Below are 21,475 nucleotides of genomic sequence, written 5' to 3' on the forward strand. Positions count from 1 at the left end.
CTGTAGTGTGGCGGATGAAGTCGCTTCCATCTTCTCGAAGACAACAATCCGGTCGGTTAGAGTGTGTCACCTACGGCGTCAGAACTATTTATTGGGTCTCAGGCGTCTGTCGGATTACAGGGCGGACTATGTTGTTTTATGGTCGTTGGATCTGAGGTTCATTTGATCATGGATGTCTTAGGCTCATCGCTGGTAAAGGCTGACGCCTGCAAATTTGCATTAGTGTGATTACTGATTGTGCGGCACGTAATTCACCCCAATGCCTGATCAACCATCACGGACTGCGGTGGTTCGTTCGTGCTGCAAAAAGTTTCGAAACGACATTAACCGATAGTTGGGTAACGGATGACCTGAAAGAGGTTGCAAAACGTTCCGATGGATTGAGGTCCATATACTTGCTCCCCTACCTAGCTGGAAACACTGAAAGATGTCAGAATCCGAAGTCAATGGCTTCCGTTGGCTGACTGCCGAAGTTCAGCTACCTCGGAAACCCGTTGTAGTCTTGTGATTGCTTCCTTCCATTCTCCATTTCGCTCTCTCTACACACCACAGCTTTCATTCGATCGACACGGTCGTACGTTAGTGAAGCCTTGGTGTTACAGCAATGCTACTGATATCAATCATGGTGATCCCTTGTTTAGCTAAAAGTTGTCAGCCATGTTCTTACATCCTCAATAGAGTATTCTTTGTCACCACTCAGAATGGGAACCTGTCCTACTCGTAACTTGAATTCTGTTATTGTCAGCCTGACCATATACAAAACTTTCTTTCCTTACAGCACAAGCTGGTCAAATTGATCAACTTCTTGCTCGCTCGTGTCAAGTCGAACAATCTCCGCGCTGCCGCCCATTTGATCTCCGCCCTGAGGAGTTTGGACAAAAACCCGCACATTGTGAGTACTGACTGTCGTACGTATGTTTTCGGATAATGCCTCAAATCCAACCGTTTTGAAACTCCCCTCCAGTTTATGCGGCGATACATACACACAATGAGTTCCATCTTCCTGATAGGATGAGTTAATACTTGTACGCCTTTGGACAATTCACCTACATCGCACCGTGATCCCCGCCTCTTGGGAGGTTTTTATCCCTATGTTACTAATCCGTTGTTAGTAGTGGGATCGCAACCTGAAATTAAATTCCAGAGCCTCAGAGGACCTAAATGCCTGCCGGATGAGAAAATGAGCTTACTAGCATGAACACTGCAGATCAGTGACGGAGAAATGTGGACGAGCTCGCTGAAGTGAACGCACCAAGCATTCAATACTCCTGCAAATCAGTGACGGAGAAATGTGGACGAGCTCGTAGCCCTTGGTGTTTTGATCATTATGAAGAGAGTTCTCGCTCCACCTGGCTGAACCCGAAAGTTAATAGCAGCACGTTCAGCGGTGGCTCGGCCATGTTCCACGCATGCCGACACACCGTCTACCGAGACGAATTTTGTTCTCCTTATCTCTTTGAGGAAGGCGCAACGCACTAGCTAGTCAACGTATGACTGGTAGAAGGGTGTACGAAAAGTTTAGATGTTCTTGGTGTGGGCCGCCTACCAGGATAGAGTCCATGTAACCGTTCGCGCGGTTGGCTGGAGGCGTTGCGTGAAATGGTGACCAGTCGATGTCAGTGGCATTTATGCTGTCAATTTCTTTCCAGATTGCTTGATTGAGTGTTCGGAGGTGCAGGCAGCTCAGAACGCTTGATGTAGGCCAGCACCAGGTCCCCTCCCACACCCACACTTTTATCTTCTTTTCACCTTAGGCCACTAAGTATAAGTGAATAAACTTTGTGGTTGTACGGCAGTGAAGTATCAGTGTCTCAGCACTGATGTTACTCTCTCTGATGACGATGATAATGATGTAATGCTCAGTGTGCACTTGCGGCATCACCAGATAAGCACAAACTGTTGTGACGCATTACGGCGACATGATTACAGGAAACAAGCACTGAAACGTGTGTTCTGCATAAGGCCTAGTAGCGAAGCCGGTGGTAACACGAACGAGGACAAAAAACTATTCAACTGATATGCCATCAGTGGACAGAGGAGGTACGCTTGTTTTGATCAATCGTCAATTAGGTGGAATAGAAAATTGGCCGTCTGTGTGAATGTGCAACCATATCTATAAATCTGGTGTTCTCATTCTGGTGCTTCCCCTGCGGGGTACGTAAACTACAAAAGTATCCAGCCCTTAAATACTCTTATCTGCACAGTAATTCGGTTTTGACCAGGTACTCAATTGAATGTGTTGCACAAGACCGCCTCATGCTTCAATCGGTATGATATTCGAGATATTGCCATACATTGTCTAGATGTAACACAGTTTTTATGAAATCCAGGCATAACACACGGTCTGTGCCTACCTTATGAACCCCATGAAGGGCCAAATCGGTGGTAAGCTGTCCAGTAGTTTCCAACATCCTTATGAGTAGTACGTTACGTCTACCTACTCCTCAGTTTTACTGGGTTGTTTGAGTTGGAAAAAAAACGCAAAAGCACCCTGACATTAAAACAATCTGTTCTACAAGACTGCTTCCTCATGAAGGTATGCTGAATCAGATATGCTATGAATTAGTAAAAACTATGCCGCTGCACTCCTACATTGTTCCCAATTGTTCTCGGGTTATATGGGACTCAAATGAGTCAAACCTCCTAGGCGCTGTGTATCTTGATCGTTCACATGATGACTGAGAACCATCTTTACCCAAGAGGCACCCATTGTACAGCATTGGGGGATTTTTTGAAACGATGTCTCCATAATCACATGCAGGATCTGTGTAATAGTGTGTTGCTTGGAGAACATAAAATCCTAAGTTTGTCCTGATACGAATCCGTCCATGCAAACGGCTCGTTTGTATTTTGTATAGTAATCAAATTTTGTTCCCACGAAAGCGGAGCCAACTGGTCGAACTGCACAAGAAGAGAGTGACGACAAGGATAGCAAAATTTCGTGACAGCGACCATCGACATCCACTTCAAAGGAATGGACACTGTGGAGTTTGTTTTGTTCCCCGAAAGCGGAGCCAACTGGTCGAATTGCACAAGAAGAGAGTGACGACAAGGATAGCAAAATTTCGTGACAGCGACCACCGACATCCACTTCAAAGGAATGGACACTGTGGAGTTTGTTTCATCATGGCGCTCCTTTTGATATGACGTCTACGTCCATTCTTTGGAGGACTGAGGGACTCACGTGCATTCTATTTGTCACCATCAGAAAGCTGCAAGTTTGACCGGAAACGGTCACTGTAGGGACCTCAATCAATGACAGCAGCAGGACTGACATGCCTTAGAGAAAGAGAATGTTGTGCGTAACAACAGATATTCAGCTGCGCGATTCGTTCTGGTAAGATGGTTCAGTGGTTAAAGCGCGAATTTACTGACCGGAAGGTCTGTGGTTCGAAACCGACCTCCACTTCTCGGCTTCCCCTGTCCAGACTAGGGCAACCTGGCAGTATCCCAGCCCTCGTGCTTCCTCCGGGTGGCGTGCGATTTGTCATCGTGAGATAAACTGAATGAAATAAAACAGTTATTGGCTGCGCACCCTGGGAAAACGTAGGTGGATAGGTTGCATCAGTGAAACTAATTCCAGAAGAATGAGCATTTTCCCGAAGAAGACCAGTTCCACCCTGTACTCTGATAGTGAAAAACGTTGCCGAGCTGAAACCCATAAACACCAATGGATCTAGATCACTGACAGTTTTGTAGTTAGTTTAAGCGAGGGGTGTACATGTTATTCAATTGAGATCTTGTTGTGGATCGCAGCAGCCGACCTGCTGTTCATCGTTCATTTATGAACACGCGGTGGTTACATCTACTCAGATCATTCACTCACTAGAAATCCTCTGCCGGTGAAGGTTAGTTGAACTTGCGTTTTGACAGCCTCCATACCCTCGTTTTCCCTTTCTCACCGTTATCATCAACAAACGTATCTATTGTTTTTTCATTAGGCCCCTATTGTAATCCAGTCTGGCGTGCGTGCTGCCACGGCTGGTTCAGTTCACCGTAATCAACCTGACGTCCAACTCACTCTGACTAACATCTGGGGTGATGTTACCTATTCTGCTGACAAATTGGCCCTGAAGGCTGGCGGTCTGTCTGCCATTCAACGTTCGAACAATATACGAACTCTGGTTGGTCCAAACGAGCGTGGTGCATTCAAACCTCATGGCAAGTGAGTACACAAATAACTGGCTGTCTCCGATTAATTTCTTTTGATTCTCCCAAATCGAACGGGTGAATCAGTCAGAAATTCATTTCCTTAAGCTATTTGACGTAACCGTTACATAAATTCATCATATATCGAACAGACTACCAGGTCTAGGGTTTCGTGACTCGGCGAAATCACCGGGCGCTGTGTGTTGATGGTCTGCAAAATCCACTCTTCTGAGCGCGCTTGTCGACTATTTTGCCATTTTAATCCAATCTTCGTTGAGACAGCTCTCTTCGGCTGGTCAGTTGGAACTTCCATCGAAACTCGGACATAAATGGCGTGATATTCTTCGCCTCTTCACCCTATTCATTAAGTACTGTCGGAGACGTGGCCTACCAAGATTCCAAGCCTCCTCATTTTGGATTATAAGAAACCTTGGGTTCTGGATACCATTAAGTTTCTTGTTCTCAACTTTCGCACAAAGGAATTTTATTCCGGAACAGTCATGACCATATGCCAGTGCAGCGTAAGAGCTCACCACCACTGTTATTGTAGACCCCAGTAAAAGTCGGTTGCATTAAGAAAACGAATCACCTCCCAGTTCTGTCTGTCGTTCTGTATACTATGCAAAACTGCACAGGATTCCCAACGTTCGTTACGGATGAGCCTCGTGACACCCCAGTTAGGCCCTCCGCCCCTCCCTAGCGTGACTAAAACGCGCTCGGAATTGACTACTTACACGCCAAAAGTAGTTCGTTGTTATTCGCGTCCCAAGTTTACATGTGTATAAATTCTCACTACCATCCGTTACGATCTTCACGCACAACACCGCGCCGAAAAAAAAAACATTTATACGTCATCTCCATCATTGTTAACAAGAATACACCTGTAGTAAGCAACGGCACGTAAATGCCATACAGCAGTAAGAAACGGAAACATTAGAGAAAAGTGGAAGGGTGGAAACTTTATCCAAACAGCCCTTCCTCCATACGCCTTCGAGCAAAAAAAACATTATTCGTCATCTCCATCATTGTTAACAAGAATACACCTGTAGTAAGCAACGGCACGTAAATGCCATACAGCAGTAAGAAACGGAAACATTAGAGAAAAGTGGAAGGGTGGAAACTTTATCCAAACAGCCTTCGAGCAGCAGCAAAATCAACACATCTGAGTGCCCTGTCGAAATAAGATACCTCCATTACGGTTGATTTAAAATGAGACTCGACAGTTACACTAATCCGAATATGTGAATTAGCCGTGCGGTAATTGTGCAAGATGTGAAGACCCCTTGAGCTTGAAAGGGCTGAGAAAAGTCCGAATATGAGACTCATCCCATGATGAAGTTCACGGATCAACCTTTACCAATGCCTAATGGTTCTGACGAAACTTAGTCACCAGCCTAATTCACAAATGCATTAGAACAGAACTACTTAACCTAGATTCTTTCCCCCCTCAACTACATGTACTATCGATAACTCCCGGAGACTCGACCAAATTTTGGCTTGATATGAGCCAATTCAAAGGGGAACTGACACAAAACGTATGTATTCACAGGTCCCCGAAGTGTTTAGTGTCTTTTGTCGACAATATATGCCACTGTTTGATACTTTTCATATGGTAGCGGAATCCTTTGCGATCAGAATCAGTGGTAATGGGATAGTGGGGTTTGCTGTTTTCCTAATGCTAAGGCGTACAACTCACAATGTTGTACAGCCGATCATTTCCGACTAGGGGCCCAGACCTTTTTCGAAGACCTTCGGTACTTGATGCAGTGTTTACAATTGTGTATAAATTCTATCTCACATCACACCTTAACTACCGGCACGAGATTTGGATAGCCCAGAGGTTTGAGTATTGCTTTGGATCCATTCCTGATTTTGTGAACGCTCCTGTATGGGTCAGCTGGCAGTGTTTCAGCTATCTTGCTTTGCTCGGATGGCAGCTACGCACCACAAGGCTACCACAAGTGGACAGAGTTCATGGCAAGAAGTTTCCCCAATGAGGTGTATTGTTATATCTGCTGTGTCTGACTGCCTACCCGCTCTAGTTCCTAATGCCTGAAAAAAGACTCACAGAAGGGAACGCAACAGTCATATTCCGAACAAGCGAGTGCTAGAGCGTGGGTGTGTGCGAGTGCGAAAGTACAACGGTCTCAAGCTAGTTATTGGATGGACACTGTCTAACGTGGTCCAGTGCTGACGCACGCGGTCTGGCTTTGGTACGAGGTTGCGATGCGCTGCATATTGTGGGGGCGTTGTCTGACCTTGATCAACGCTGACTCTCGCTGCTTGGGTTTGTTACAAGGTTGTGAAACCCTTCATATTGAGGGGGCGTTGTCTGTCTGGTCAACATCTAGCGGAGCTGAGAAGAAGTTTCCCATTGAGGTGTATTGTTATATCTGTTGTGTCTGACTGCCGACCCGCTCTAGTTCCTAATGCCTGAAAAAAGACTCACAGAAGGGAACGCAACAGTCATATTCCGAACAAGCGAGTGCTAGAGCGTGGGTGTGTGCGAGTGCGAAAGTACAACGGTCTCAAGCTAGTTATTGGATGGACACTGTCTAACGTGGTCCAGTGCTGACGCACGCGGTCTGGCTTTGGTACGAGGTTGCGATGCGCTGCATATTGTGGGGGCGTTGTCTGACCTTGATCAACGCTGACTCTCGCTGCTTGGGTTTGTTACAAGGTTGTGAAACCCTGCATATTGAGGGGGCGTTGTCTGTCTGGTCAACATCTAGCGGAGCTGAGGGTCTCAGTAGATTTCGGGCCTTCACTGGTTGCTTTCACGAGTCTGGCCTCCCTGATATGTATGCAGTGATCTCGTCGAAGAAAGACCATCACGAGGAGTGATCGATTTTGTTCTCACCCCATCGCCCGCCCCCATCGAAGGCTACTTACCATAACACTTGTAGGGAACGCTTAAGCATACATTATGGGTTGTACTTGCCGAGACAGGATCGGTCGCAAAGCAGGCGTTTTATACGAGCCGTAAATCTGTCTTGCTAAGAACTGGAGCCTTGATATTCACGCTGTGTGTATTCCGGAGCCCATTCAGAGAGACCGCTTATCTGGAGATTTCACGATAGCGTTCTCCGTTATCCCTGACGTATTGTGTTACCCCTTCCGAGGAAAAACCGAATGCCCATTTTTTCCTCGGAGAGATTATTGTGTCACTTTATATCCCGAGCGCAACCGGACGAGGATCGCATATCTATGCACGTCCCTGAATCATGATGCTAGTCGCTAAAGAGATGAGGGTTGGTCTTTCTATTTCTAATAAGGTTCCATGCTGCAAAAAGTCGAAGTACAATGACTTTCCTATCCACAAGTAAAGATCTCCACGACCTTCCCTTGTGGGTTGAGATTACACATTCTGCCTCAGTCGGCAAAGAATACCATTTAGACTCTCCATAGAATCATCCGCTATCCGAAAGAGCCTGTCCTGCATTGGGGTTCTAGTTACAAAGGCAGTGTAGCTCGCAAAATGATTTAAGAATAAGATTTGGACCACATGGCGAGGCAGAATTTTTGTGACCAGTTGGGTGATTTCCTAAATATCCAGAGAGGTCACGGCGCATTTCAATACATTATCTTTGGTGCCTAGGTTATTCAGTCGAACACCAGTACTTTTCACACACCGCTCAACTGCACTGTTTACAATAACTTTCTTGTCCTCTTTCAAACTTGCACAGGTCAGCGTATCAACTATCGCTCCGTGGACCGGATGGCACTCTGCCGGCTTGTGGACATTATGAATTGGAAGTTTCCGGTCAGTGGACAAACTCGGCCGAGAAACGCACAATCCTGGGGTTGACTGGTGTCCAAGTAAGTGTGCACAGCGTGTGTCTTTCATCTCACGTGCTTCTTATCAACATTCGTTAGTAGATCAGCTATAACGGCACGAACTGTTCCATGCGATTGACTGTTAGTCGTGGTTATGTTATGAGTGAATGTGCCCCCGAAAGGTTTGTTCCTCTCCTTTTACCTCATCACGAAAGCTTATATAATGCTGAAAGATTCAATGTAACGAATGCGACAAATACTATATTTGCGAGACTGGAAAAAGCTGACCACTAGAATACATTCACGAATGCTTGCCAGCCGAAAACATGACCCAGTGTCACTTTTTCAATTCATGAAGACGCAGGACACGCAAGAACAAAACAGAAGCGGAAATCTGCCGAGGCTTGGTACTCCACACAAAAGTCGATCTGTAAACACACCGGCATCGACCCAGTCTATCAGCTAATACGAACAATAGAATTGCACAGTTGCGGAATTCTGAACCACATGGGAAGTCAATCAACTTAACGACATCCTACAGACCAAGTATTTCAAAGAAACAAAGCTACCGAAAGTGGAACGAAATCATACCACCAAACAAAAAGGAATCCGCCCAACCACAATGGAGGAATACACCTGTTGAATTGGAAGCGTCCAACGAACCAAACGCAACCCAGCTTCCAAGCTGACCAACCAAGTTACGCGAAAACCAACTTGGGACCAACCAATCACTTTAGGGTTATCAGGTACTGGTTAGAAGCTATATAAACGCAGGCAGAAGAGGAGGAATTCACCCACTCAACCACGAAATGACGATGCCATCTCAATCGGGGATGAAACTTTTGCGACGAACCAACCAACAACCAAACAGTAAATAGCTATAACTTGGAGTCACTCGGAGCTAGTGCCGGTTTAGATAGCGGTATTCTTGCGATCATCTTCTAACAGCTAGCCGGCGTAACTTTTCATGACTACTCACCTTCAAGCGAATGGTTGCAACAATCAGAATAAAGAAAAAATAACCTCCTAGCTACTTCCTTTTTGATAGCCTTCTCGTCATAATTGTGACTGTCAAACACGTTTGTGCATTCATTCACTCACTCAGATGGTTCGCGTATTCGGTGAAGTTAATCAGGTTGATGTTTCGATCTACTTTTCAGTTAATCGATCATTCGCAGTGCAGCTGAGCTATGTGTTTTCGTAACGGAAAAGCCTACAATGAGAAGCGAAAATACCCGTTGCATTGTCTATTTAATATGTTGGTACAGGATTACTACCAGTGATGATTAGGTTGCTTTCAAACCGATTTCTTGATACTTTCCACACTATCTACAATGATTTTCTCCAAGATGAACTAACATAGGGAAGCACTTAGCCTTTCTTGCGGGAAGCTGTTTTGCTAGAATACTATTGTAGAGAGAGAGAGAGAAGTCTCTTTCCCTGTTGGAAAAAAGCGTACAATCAGATCCAAGGAAACCAAGTAGAAACGTTGTTACCAGGCTGGACGGACGAGTGACAACGATGCTAAACTGTGAAACAACTTCTTCATTTTCAATTGTTGTTTTGTTCTGTCAATAACTAACCCAAACTGCACAACTGTTTCGTCCTTTATGGGAATCAACGGCAGTTCACACCTCACAAAGCACCAAGGAGTCTCGAAACCGCGACCGGCCGGCTAGTAGTTTGGACACTTGACCGAAACCCAATTTGACAACTAGCGAATTTCCTCACACTACAATCAATCCATAAGTGCTTCAGATGATGTCTAATTCCTCAAAATGGGTGTAACTTCCATCTGAGAAGCCGTCGCTCGAGAAACCAGAATGAGCGGCCCTACATCCTGTCTAAGTGAGAACTAGTCGCCCTGCTGTTCAGCCCCCCACCTCCCCCGTGCAATGGAATGTTCAACCACTGGTCGCGGGTTCGAACCCTTTGAGTTTCGTGAGATCCGCACTACCGATGATTCCCAGTAAGGGTGAATCAGCTATATAGTCCACCTCGGATTTTCAGTGTATGTTGGCTCTAGTTACGGCGGTTTGTAAGGCATACGGTCCTCTGGCATGCAATGTACATGTCCTAACCAGCGTAGCCTATGGAGCTCAAGTAGATTATCCACCGTGGGAGAGCTCTTTTTGCCTAAAACTTTCTGGCGTATCTCAGAATTGATAATCCAATGTTTCCATATGACCAGGCCACTGCTTCGAGGATGCTGATGGTCAAATACTGGCAATTTTCACACATTTTTTGCGCGTAGAAGCCTCTTTCCTGATCCTTAGAGCAGTGTTGGTCGCATCGCGGCACTAGCCCTTAGTAGAAAAGCGGACTTCACGCCGGCGCCATAAGTGTCGGAGGTTGACAGAAGTTGCCCTGGTCTTCTCGATCTGAGAAATGATCTCGTCTCCAGCCACGCCACTGGGTGTTATACAACTATCCAGGTAAACAAATTGTAGTAACGATATTTTTCTCAGCTTGGTTCTCGGTCTAAGCCTCCCAAGCTGGCGTGCACGTCAAAACAACCACAAAGGGTGCACAAGGTATATTAACGCCAAAAACGAAGTCAGGAACAGTTGTACAGCGCTTCATATATATAGCGTAGGCGGTTATAACTTTCTGGAAATTCTGACGCGTTCTGGTGCGTCATTGGCAACCGGCATTCGGCCAATACTGGGTCATAATTGCCTGTTGGGTTCAGACTTTCGACTAATCAAATCTCGTCTTGATGCCGGACCGGCAAGTGTCCCCAATTTTTGGCCAGTCTTGCGTGGGATGGACTTCTCGGCCGTAGGAGCACCTGGGTGCGAGTGGTAAAAAGGAATCCGTGTGGAATTCCGCCTAACACAAATTTATCTACCACGTCGATTGGTTGGTCTGCAAGCAATGTTCGTAGTCGTGCGAGGAGTTTCGGGATACAATGTGTACCGTCTCGGGAATCCAGTATTGATCAAACACTATTATTTGGTTCCAAGCCGGCAGTGAAGCATCGGTGTTGAACACTCATGTCCTACTGTTGATGATGATGATGATGCCACAGCAGTGTACCAGAAGCCATCGCTGCTACAGATAGTTCTACGCTGATCCTCCTCCAACCGTAGCTTTAAAGACGGACTCACTCTACGATCCATTCAGATAAACTGTAGAGCGACAATCTAACAGGTTAGTTTTCAGGCCCCCCCCCCCCCAATAACAGTTCAGCCTAGTCCGCATCGTCACTTAAGTTGACGTGCTCAAGCCTCACACAGAACCGTGGTCGCATCCTTTGATCAGAGGTCGGTCACCGGCTCGCTTTCGCTACTCTCCTGACTAGGATGCCTGTCCGAATTTATACAAAAGTAGGCGTTCGTTTATACTCAGCCTTAATGTTCTGGATTTGGTGTAGAATTCGTTCATTCCGTTATCCAATGACGTAATACCACACTTATCGTTCCTTCTGCTTGTTTGTGTTCAACTCCTATCCGCAGCTTCCACTGGTGGTGCTGGTAAAGCCAAAGGTGGTCGGTGCCATGGCGACGTTATTGGATGCAGCTCATGAACATCACATAGCTGATATCAAGTGAGTGAATCGAGTTTTTCTTTGCCAATTCTCAGAAGGTTGAGTCACGCCTACTCTGAACACCTTGCCTATTTGTGGTTTGGAGAGCCCTTGTTCCATTCTGGCGAAATTAGTCCACTACTAAATAGGGGGGACCTTGGGATTCGAGCTTCACCCTTTGGGAAACTCGACAGCAGTGCATAACTCCTTAGCTGGGTCGTTCTGATAAAATCGAAACTTCAATCTGGTGCTCCTGCTCTTTGGTATGGACCAACCGGAGTAATTACATCCAGTGATATGAAAAGGGATTTTAAGAATCCCGTAAGCTAGGAGGATTACCGCAGAATTCAGCTGGTTTATCTTACTGGGTAANGTGGTGCTGGTAAAGCCAAAGGTGGTCGGTGCCATGGCGACGTTATTGGATGCAGCTCATGAACATCACATAGCTGATATCAAGTGAGTGAATCGAGTTTTTCTTTGCCAATTCTCAGAAGGTTGAGTCACGCCTACTCTGAACACCTTGCCTATTTGTGGTTTGGAGAGCCCTTGTTCCATTCTGGCGAAATTAGTCCACTACTAAATAGGGGGGACCTTGGGATTCGAGCTTCACCCTTTGGGAAACTCGACAGCAGTGCATAACTCCTTAGCTGGGTCGTTCTGATAAAATCGATCGAAACTTCTGGTGCTCCTGCTCTTTGGTATGGACCAACCGGAGTAATTACATCCAGTGATATGAAAAGGGATTTTAAGAATCCCGTAAGCTAGGAGGATTACCGCAGAATTCAGCTGGTTTATCTTACTGGGTAAATATGTTATCATGTTTATTCGTTTGCATGTCTCTGGGATGTAGTAACCTAACCAAAAAGAGTAGACAGTCGTTCAGCTACAATACCCTTACGGTGCCTAGCTGTCTTGCCACCAGAAGGGATACTGCCAGGCCGCCTAAGTCTAGCCAGTTGCTGACGGAAATTCCAGTCCGTTATCTGACGCCACTGAACTACCTCAAGACCCTTCAGGTGCGGGTCGTAATATTCCTTGAATTAGTCAATTTCGTCTTCTTCTATTGCTTTACTGTTTATATTCCATCCGATTTATATAACACGTAGTTCCGTGCTTATGCATACTTCAGGTTCCAACCGGGTCAACAATATACTGCTGCCACGCCGGATGGCGCAATCAATATAGACCACGGACAACAACTTTTGGTCAACATAGGTTTGACTGAGGACAGTGACACGAAAACGCCATTAACTGCCCATCAAGTATTCCTCCAACTGACCCACCAGGAGACGAAACAAGCGATCACATTTGTTCTGGATGAAAGTTCAGATTCTAAGATTGTTGACGCCAAATCCTACCGCATTCGCTTGGTAAGTGACCTCAGTTCAAGTGATCCTTTGGCAGGACCGTACCTGCTGTTGCACCATATGTTCTCCTCGTTTATTCTTGGTTACGTTACTGAAATCTAGCCTGGTTTGCGCAACTCTTTCGAGACACGCTATTGCGAGATCTTAGATTTTGTATATGGATGTCTTACAAATGCAATCCGAGCTTCTCGACACTTGAAATTCGTCGAAAAGTTTTCGAACTTTCTTTTGTTCATTAAAAACATCTTTCAGCTGTAGCAGCCTTTCGTTGCCTAACTGCCATGCCGCCAGAAGGAAGTACGAGGGTTAGGATACTGTCAGGTTATCCAAGTCGAGATGCAGACCTCGGGCTGGAACCTTCCGGTCAGTATATTCGCGCGCTAACCAATGAGTCATCTCGCCCCCTTTTGTTGATACGGTCTTGATAGATACAGTGGTAGTCCCGTCTTCAGAGAAAACAGTCAGATCCCACACAAGAGACTTGTCTGTCCAGGACGTATTACTTACAACGATCACGCTCAGTAGGGACCAGTAGGCATCCCTCTTAGATAATGATGATGACGATGATGATAATATAGGCGTCCGGCTTTAATCTCCTTTCGGTGCTTAACTACCATCCGAAGAAAGCACGGGGGCTGAGATACTGCCCGGTCGCCCAATCCCAGACAAGTGCAGTCGGGATGTAGAGGTTGAGAACCACGGATCTTCTGAGCCATCTCGAGCCTAACCCCTTTCTGAAACTTGGTAGTGCTTGTAGTTTATACTGAGCGCGAAACTTCATCGGTTTTTTTTGTCCAGATGTGGTAAAAAATAGTAAGATGAAGAGAGATTTTTCTGGTTTTCGAAAGTTGTTTTGACGATAACTGAATGTAGCTTTATCGTGGCATCCCTATCAGGAGGTGGAAGTGGATGGAGCTGAGCGTTTAGACACTTTCAGTTGAACCGACCAGCTGTCTGAAAGAATCTCTTGCAAGTGAGATGGGAACAGTTTGGTAAGGATATAGTACATGTCGGGACGGGCAATTTTACGTTTCACTCTTCAAACACGGTAGACCTGATCACAGCCACAGAGTTCCATAGGGAAAGTACCGTTATTTTTCTGAATTCGTCAAAGCGGGCAGCACTGGAATTCTGCCCACCAGAGCTTCCCAGCAATGTATATCCGTGGGGGTGCCGGAATTTGGACTCCGGGTGTGAATATGAATCCTACCAATCCCGCAAATACCTACGACTATCCAGAAGAAAGTTGTCCAAGCGTCCGTGGAACCATCTGACCGGGAAGTCCTGACAGGTGAGTCAGTCGATCGACAAAACGAGGACAACCACTGGGTCGTCTTTCGAGATGTGTGGAAAAGCCAATCACGTCTTTCAAGCGTGAACACATTTACCTGTTTAGATGTGGAAATAAAGATCCGTTCATTGGTTGTTGATCAGGTGGCTGTTGGATCCGTTCAGTATGCGCTGGTGGAGCAGCCGTAATACGCTTTCCTCGCATGTCAGATGTGTGAGGTTCAAACCCCGGGTACGGTCAAGAATATGCTCTGCTGATGAGGTCTAATAAGAGTGAAGCTCCAGTCCAGTGCCCCCTATTTTTGGTGGTGTAGACACACCAGAATATTTGTGTCGAAACAAGACAGGGATCGTTCAAACGAGATCAATGTGAATAAGAATCTCACAACAAGCTACAATTATTCAGAAATATATTTGAGCGGCACGGTGAGGAAGTGTCTTGTGAGCTGTTTTAGGACGATCAGTCCACCGACATGACACGATTGCAAGAGACCTTCAGTGAAGTACAACGTGACTAAATATGGACCCATCATATTGTAGAAAAGTGCAACCCCACTTTCTTTTGTATATGACTGCCCTAAGTGAATTTCTCAACGAAGAAGAAGGAGAAATCTCTTAAATCTGTTTTCAAAAGAGTACAGCCCTTTCCTCTGCCCCTCACGTGACATGATTGTCACCCTGGTTCAAACATTAGATGAGACACTTTCTGTCGCACTGCTTGTTTTATGGATCTATCTGAAACTAACCGATGTTAGTTGACCTTTCAAAGATGAAAGTCTACTTTCGTGCCTTCGAAACTCCCTCAAGGGTTCAACAGTACGCACCCTGTGAACTCTACCAATCAGTTTTTCTCATCTTATATCTTAATTCCTGATGAACCGAACTCCCTTTCTTGTCTACCTGTTTACCTGACATGTGCCTGCTGCAAACAGACGGACATATATGCATGGGAATTAATTGCTCAAGGTCGAAGCCGTCACGCGGTTGTCTGCTTCGTTGGTGCTAGGGTCTTGCATAATCTGAAGAAATCACTGAACTTCCATTCGAGTCGAGTCTTTCGAACTGAATAACAAGAGAAGCGCACATGCATACCGCAAGCTGAAGCCCTGGATGACCTAATACTTGGCTAGACGGTTCCGCCCATAGTCACTGGTGGATTTGTGTTTAGTTCAGTGTTGATTCGTTTGATTCCAACGATTACCTCTAAAAATCGGTAGCTGTCACGTAACCGTCGTTGAGCGATCTCTAAGTTGATACGAGCCATGTTGGAACACACGATCGGAAATTACCTGTACTCATATACCCCTGGATCAAATTATATGACCACACTGTCGGTACGAAAACTATTGCAAATTCAAACAGTGCTACTAGGAGATTCAACGGAACCTCTCGCTCGGGTCTCGATGGCCCACCAGATGAGCTCATCCAACTTTCAAATCGTGGCATTTCAAAGTACATGACCATTCCAATTTTTTTAGTATAAATAAATAAATTCCAAAGCACCGAAGCCTTGTCCGTAAGTGACCATTCCAAATCATGTCCGTCAAATTTAAGATTCCATATCTTTTTGAGGAAAGCTGAATGCTTATGGCTACTCATCGACCGTTTTTCAAATAGTAACACATCTATCGATGTGGAGACCAAAGATATCACTTTTTTGAGATATCTGCGGTCCAACACACCATCTGAGTATGTTCCACCTCCAACCGGACTCTGACATTTTAATAGTGGCTCAATTCCTGTAAGGATTCCATGTTATCTGAAACGTCGCGTCAATCCAACACCTAACACAGCAATGTTGGATCTTTTCCAGATAAGCCCCGCCACCTTTTGCCAGATCCAATTTAATGTACGCACACAGCCTTGACCTATTTTTGATGAAAACACAATTCCTTATCCGCATCTAGGCTCATTTTGTGCAAACATTTTCTCCGTTCGGACGTAAAACCTTAAATGAACTTTCTGACGCTTTCGGCTCTCGTTCATGACAAGGGGACGGCGATACGTTTTTTGCAAGGCTACGGAGTGATTCACCAGCAACATTTATGCAACAATGGCCACTAAATAAGATTTTCAACTGCTTCTTTCAGGTGGAGGTATAATGCCCGACAGTGTCGGCAAGAAATCGGTCTTTCAAAGAGAACTTGGCTGGAGCGGTCTAAGATGGAGTTTAGGACAGTAATTCCATTCATTTATTGCTAGTCCAAAAGTTTGGCAAAAATCTAATTCTGCTCACACGACCGCTGTTGACTGGAAGAACTTCCTTCACGAAGTTTGCGCCTGGCAGCTTTTGCGGACTCCAACAACTATCGACGGCCCAGGTCTGCACGTCGAGATCGATGAAACGCTATTGTCTCGCCGTAAAAACCACGCATGGCGAGGTACCGAGAGTACCTCAAACCATGTCAAGATAAGGCTTGTGTTCGCTAAACTGAACACGGGCTGACTGCTCAGTTTGGATAACATGGTTCATTCTACAAGTTTGCGCCTATCTGACCTTACGGCATTCAAGCCCACCTGTTTTTTTCACGGCGGAACACTACCGATTTATGGGCGCTGTAGCAATCGCTTTCTGGAATGTCCGCAGCTCCTGTAGCTACCGCAGTGGTCAGCCGATGTCCGTCTTGAATTGGATTGTCATATTTCTTCTCATAGTCGGATGTATATGATCCCCGTGCGGAAACAAGCCATTTTCATGCTAATTTGCGATGTTTTTTTACAAGTTTTAATACGGAAGTTTAAAATCGGCATTTAGACAGTTTACTGCGTTGTTCACTTGTCTGCCAAGTTTCAACTTTCCCGGAATTTTAAGTGCGGAAGTTGTGTTTGGCAGAACAGGATGGTCAGATTGTGTTTGTCGTGGGGTGTACGTATTTTATGCGCAGAAATCCATCCGAAAGAGTTTATTTTGCTTTAGAGAAATCTCAGTTTGTTACTGTTAAACCAGATTAGAATTAACACGGTTCGCTGCTATTTATATGCCTCGTTCAATACTCAGATATGTTCGATCGTAGCTGACTGGCTCTGTGGTGCTTGGGGTCGGTCGATTTGTCTAAAGAATTGACTAAACAACGAAGCGTTGTTCGTTCGATAATCGAAGTCCGAGTCCGTGCTACAGTGAAAAGTTCTGTTGGTTGGTTGGAGGGTGGATTCTTCAGTTCGTATCACTACTGACCGATAGCTTTATCGCCCTAGACAGCACTAGTCCCATCTTAGGTTATGTGTGGCTTCGTAAATGATGTACGAAGTCCCGGACAATGGTCATGAAGTCCTGAATGGTGCCACTCGAAACTAATCCCATTCTAAACTTTGTATATCGCAACCTTGGTGATACCGAGTCGGGAAGATTCTTGTGAGATAAACTGAAGATTAGCTCACTCTCTGGCAATTGTGGACATGAATAGGCCAAGTACAGGGGGCGTGAATGGAGGGATACGTCTGGAGAGAGTTGGACTTGATCCAGCGGCCTCTAGCTTATCGGCTAGGTGCTCTACCAACTGAGCTGCTGGGCATCCGTGCTTCCCGTCACTCTTATGCACCTGAGCTTTACGCATGGTTCGCACATATTTGTTTAATAGGTAAACACCTGATGCGGAAGCCACAGACGAGGTTCAGTAATGGTGCCGACAGACAATTGTTAGTCGATTAGGCAGACGGGTGGTAAATCCCGATTGAGCTTCGAGTTTGCAGGTGCAAGTGTCCTCGGTAATTCGGTTCGCAGAACACTCGTTCAGTAGGGAGCGGAAGGTTGACAGTTCGAGCCCACTTCCAGGCACCTGAATTTCTCATCTCAAGATTATGTTGCCCAAAATCAGGAAAGCATCTACTAACTGATGTGTTCGTCCTTTTAAACTCAACCGTTTAAAACAATCTGGCCACATTTTGGCCGTTTGTATTGCTTGTTGGTTTTTTCGCTTTTCACATCAATGTGTATTTTCCTTTCCATTTTGTCAGGATAAAGACCGATCGGCGGACGAATTTGACAACCTTGGGGGCATCTACACTATGGAGCTACTTGTTGGCGATGTGCTGTTTGATAAGCCTCTGCTATGGCATATGGTAAATACTTTCTATCATGCCAAACAGCTTTTTTTGACCCGCAGTTGCCCTCGTAGCTCTGTGGATCAATAAATAAACAAATCAATAATAATAATAATAGTTCAGCTGTAACACCCCGGCATGTCACTCGAAAAAAAGCACAAGGGCTGAGATACTGTCAGTTTACCCACGCCTAGACAGGAGCAGTCGATATGTCGGGGTTGGACTCGAACCGTGAACCATCCGATCAGTAAGTTCATGTCTTTATTAGCTATCTAGAGCGCCAGATTGTTAAAACGCATGCAGGAACATGGTCACCCAGCAGAAGCGTTTTTTTGGCTAGTGTAATCTCAAGTTGTTGATCAGCTTCATGATCGTTTGAATAGAAACTTTTTGAGTATTTTGTGTGGTACATGGTTGGCGGAATATTTATGAGTAAGTTTCTATTGCCCAACTACCACGTCGTCACAGACGAATTTTGAGCTTCATTATTCAACTGTCAATCGTTTCGAAGCGATTCATCAATCCAGGAGCAACTGACCCATACACATGGTATGGGGACTTGTCAAATGAATGCCTTGCCAGGTCGAAAAACCCATCCTCTGTTTGCCTCGTGCGTGCAACTAGTCAGGAAAAGCAAATCGAAAAATCAACCGCACCCATCACTTTCTCCCAGCCATGAATGGGAACTGTATGTTTATGTCACCTTCCACTTTCTGTTTGCTCTCTACGGTAACCATGAGCTTGATCATGTTCAACAACCAAACCTCTTTGTTCAGCTCATACATGTAAAAATGACCGAGATTGGGGCTACTACTTTACCGTAGGAATCGCCGTTCAGCTGTAGCGCCCTTTCGGTACCCAGCTGCCATGCCACCCGAAGGTTGCACGAGGGCTGTGGTACTGTCAGGCTGCCCAAGCCTAGACAAAGGAGTCGAGAGGCAGAGGTCGGGTTCTAACCACGGACCTATCAGTAAATTCTTGCTCTAACCAATTGGGCCATCTGGCCCATCGCATACCGTAGGAATGCGATATGTAGGTGAGAAATTTCGTTTCTGGTTCAGCTTCCGAGTACTGTAGCTTTCCAAGGTCTTTTACGAGCTGTTTGAAAACTCACAGATTCCCAACACATTTTACTAGGATTTGACTCGGATAGACGTCGAGACGGCATTCTACTGACCTATGTTATACTATTTTTAGGCAAACGTTCATCTACACTTCACGGGTCCAACTCATTCGGATTCGGCTAAACGTACTGCCGCCTCGGTGGATATCTCTCGACAACGTAGTCCATCCACAGCTGGAATGAAACGCGCTTCTGGGCCCAGCTCACTCATTGGCACTGGTCCAACAAAGGCAAAACCTGGAATCGAGCACATGTTCAGACCCGCTGACAAGCGAGCCCCACGACCGTTGGCTTGGGCGTTCACCATTGCATGCGCTGTTCCTCTCCTCGGCCTACTGATTACTGTGAGTCATTTTTTTCCAATCCAAATGCACGCCCTTTTTCTCATCCGCTTTTCGACGCAGCCCGGTTCGGGAAACCCAGTGTGAACACGATGGCTCAAGTTTTTGAGCTATCAAACTGTGTCTAAGGCGATATGGAATAAACTAACAATCATACGGAGCCGTGGTAGTCAATCAAACACACGCACCATCGTTTTTTGTAGACCGCATAGCTTCAGTGACAGACATTCTGAGTTGCTTTCACGTTCGGTGCCGGCACAGATAGTGCCTGTCAAAACTTTCTACATTCCAATCAGTCAGGCACATTGTTGATTCGAATTACTGGTGCGCATGACCAACCAACTGTGAAATATTGACCATTCAGTATCGATTTCAAACTTAGGCCTGATTATCCCGTTTTCTTGTTTCTTTTGCACTTGGAACTTTGTTGTTCAGGTGAGGAAGTCAGCCTTGTTGGTTTATCATTCATTTTTGTTTTCCTGTCGCCAGCTGTGATTCTCAGACCACCGTGCTCAGCGTCAGCACCCTACTTGTCAAATCATTCAACTTAGCACCCTTTCGGTGTCTAATTGCCATGCCACCAGAAGGAAGCACAAATGCTGGGATGCTGCCAGGTTACCCAAGCCTAGACAGGGAAGGTTGAGAGACAGAGGTCGGCGTCGAACCACAGGCCTTATGGTCAATAAATTCGCGCTCCAACCGCTGATTCATCTCGCCTCTACCAAACGTTACTACGGTTGCATCCTAAGCTCTTACTACTGGTGATATTACTACCTTTCTTTGTGTTGACCGTTTCCTGCTTCAGTCATGCTGCCCGTGAGCAGCAATCAACAACATAATACAAATAGATTGTTGTTCGTTGCTGAATTCTGTGGACGGGTCGAAGACGCATTATGGATGATGCTATCTAGGTTCTGAGCTCTCTTCTTCCCCGTTCAATAGCGGCACCCTGTGCGCGGCAGTGGCGAAACAAAAATAATCATTGTTCAGCTGCTTTGGGTGTCTAGCTGCCATGACACACGAAGGAAGCACGCGAGCCGAAACATCACAAGGTTGCCCAAGTGTAGACAAGAGCTGTCAAGATACCGAGGTTGGGTTCGAACCGTGAACCTTCTGGTCAGCAAATTCGTGCCTAAACCACTGAACTATCTTGAGCCTTGGCAATGGTGACGAGACCTAATTAAACAGTTCGAGATATGGTTGGTGAGGGCTATGCCGAGTGTATACTTTCAATGGTTCTGACATAACAATCCGTTGTGCGTTGAATATTCACCCTCTTCACTACTGGTCCAACTTGTGAGGGACCTGTTTAGTTCGTTACTTTGAGAGAGTCAGATTTCGCAGAAGTTTCAGTAAAGACCGAATTCGGGACTTCGTTCTGATGCCCGTAGCAGTGTTGAACTAAACGAAGCCATATAGCCTATTGACTCGGCGCCCTTCATTTTTTGAACATCGATCGCTTGGAACGACGGTTGAAATGGGGCGTAACCAAAGAATTCGCTGTCAAATGTTTACAAAACGAGTGTTTGGTGATACGATAGGTATTTCAATTCAGGCTGGCATCCAGCGCCACAAGCATTATTCGCCCAGTCATGTACTCCGCCTACTGTGTTTCATCGTTTATCTCCTGTCGAAGTCAGAGAAGAGTGAGCCAGGATTCAAACAACGTATACCTGGGCAGGTTATGAAGGTATTGTGACTTGCTGAACTGTAGTGCAACTCTGTACCGGTCCCTTGGTTTCCTGCTCCGCCCACTGTGGTATATCAAAAGGTACGGTAGCTCTACACAGCCCTTTATGGAGACCAAGGAAAATTATTACAACTGTATTTATAGAGTAGTCACAGAGTGTTCCACAAG

The 21,475-nt window shown here is 45.7% G+C and overlaps 1 protein-coding gene across 1 annotated transcript in view; it reads left to right on the forward strand.

The window, feature by feature from the left end:
- T265_10187 (hypothetical protein) overlaps positions 1–21,475 on the forward strand; it is a gene marked incomplete at both ends in the record, with an annotated part of 40,026 nt that overhangs the window by 14,899 nt on the left and 3,652 nt on the right. The window contains 6 exons of the mRNA XM_009176484.1: positions 779–892; positions 3,942–4,165; positions 7,836–7,968; positions 11,385–11,476; positions 12,585–12,825; positions 19,351–19,620. Coding sequence (XP_009174748.1) covers positions 779–892; positions 3,942–4,165; positions 7,836–7,968; positions 11,385–11,476; positions 12,585–12,825; positions 19,351–19,620 — 1,074 coding nt within the window. The remainder of the gene's footprint in view (positions 1–778; positions 893–3,941; positions 4,166–7,835; positions 7,969–11,384; positions 11,477–12,584; positions 12,826–19,350; positions 19,621–21,475) is intronic.

Source organism: Opisthorchis viverrini (assembly GCF_000715545.1).
Source record: "Opisthorchis viverrini unplaced genomic scaffold scaffold56, whole genome shotgun sequence".
NCBI classification, from domain to species: domain Eukaryota; kingdom Metazoa; phylum Platyhelminthes; class Trematoda; order Opisthorchiida; family Opisthorchiidae; genus Opisthorchis; species Opisthorchis viverrini.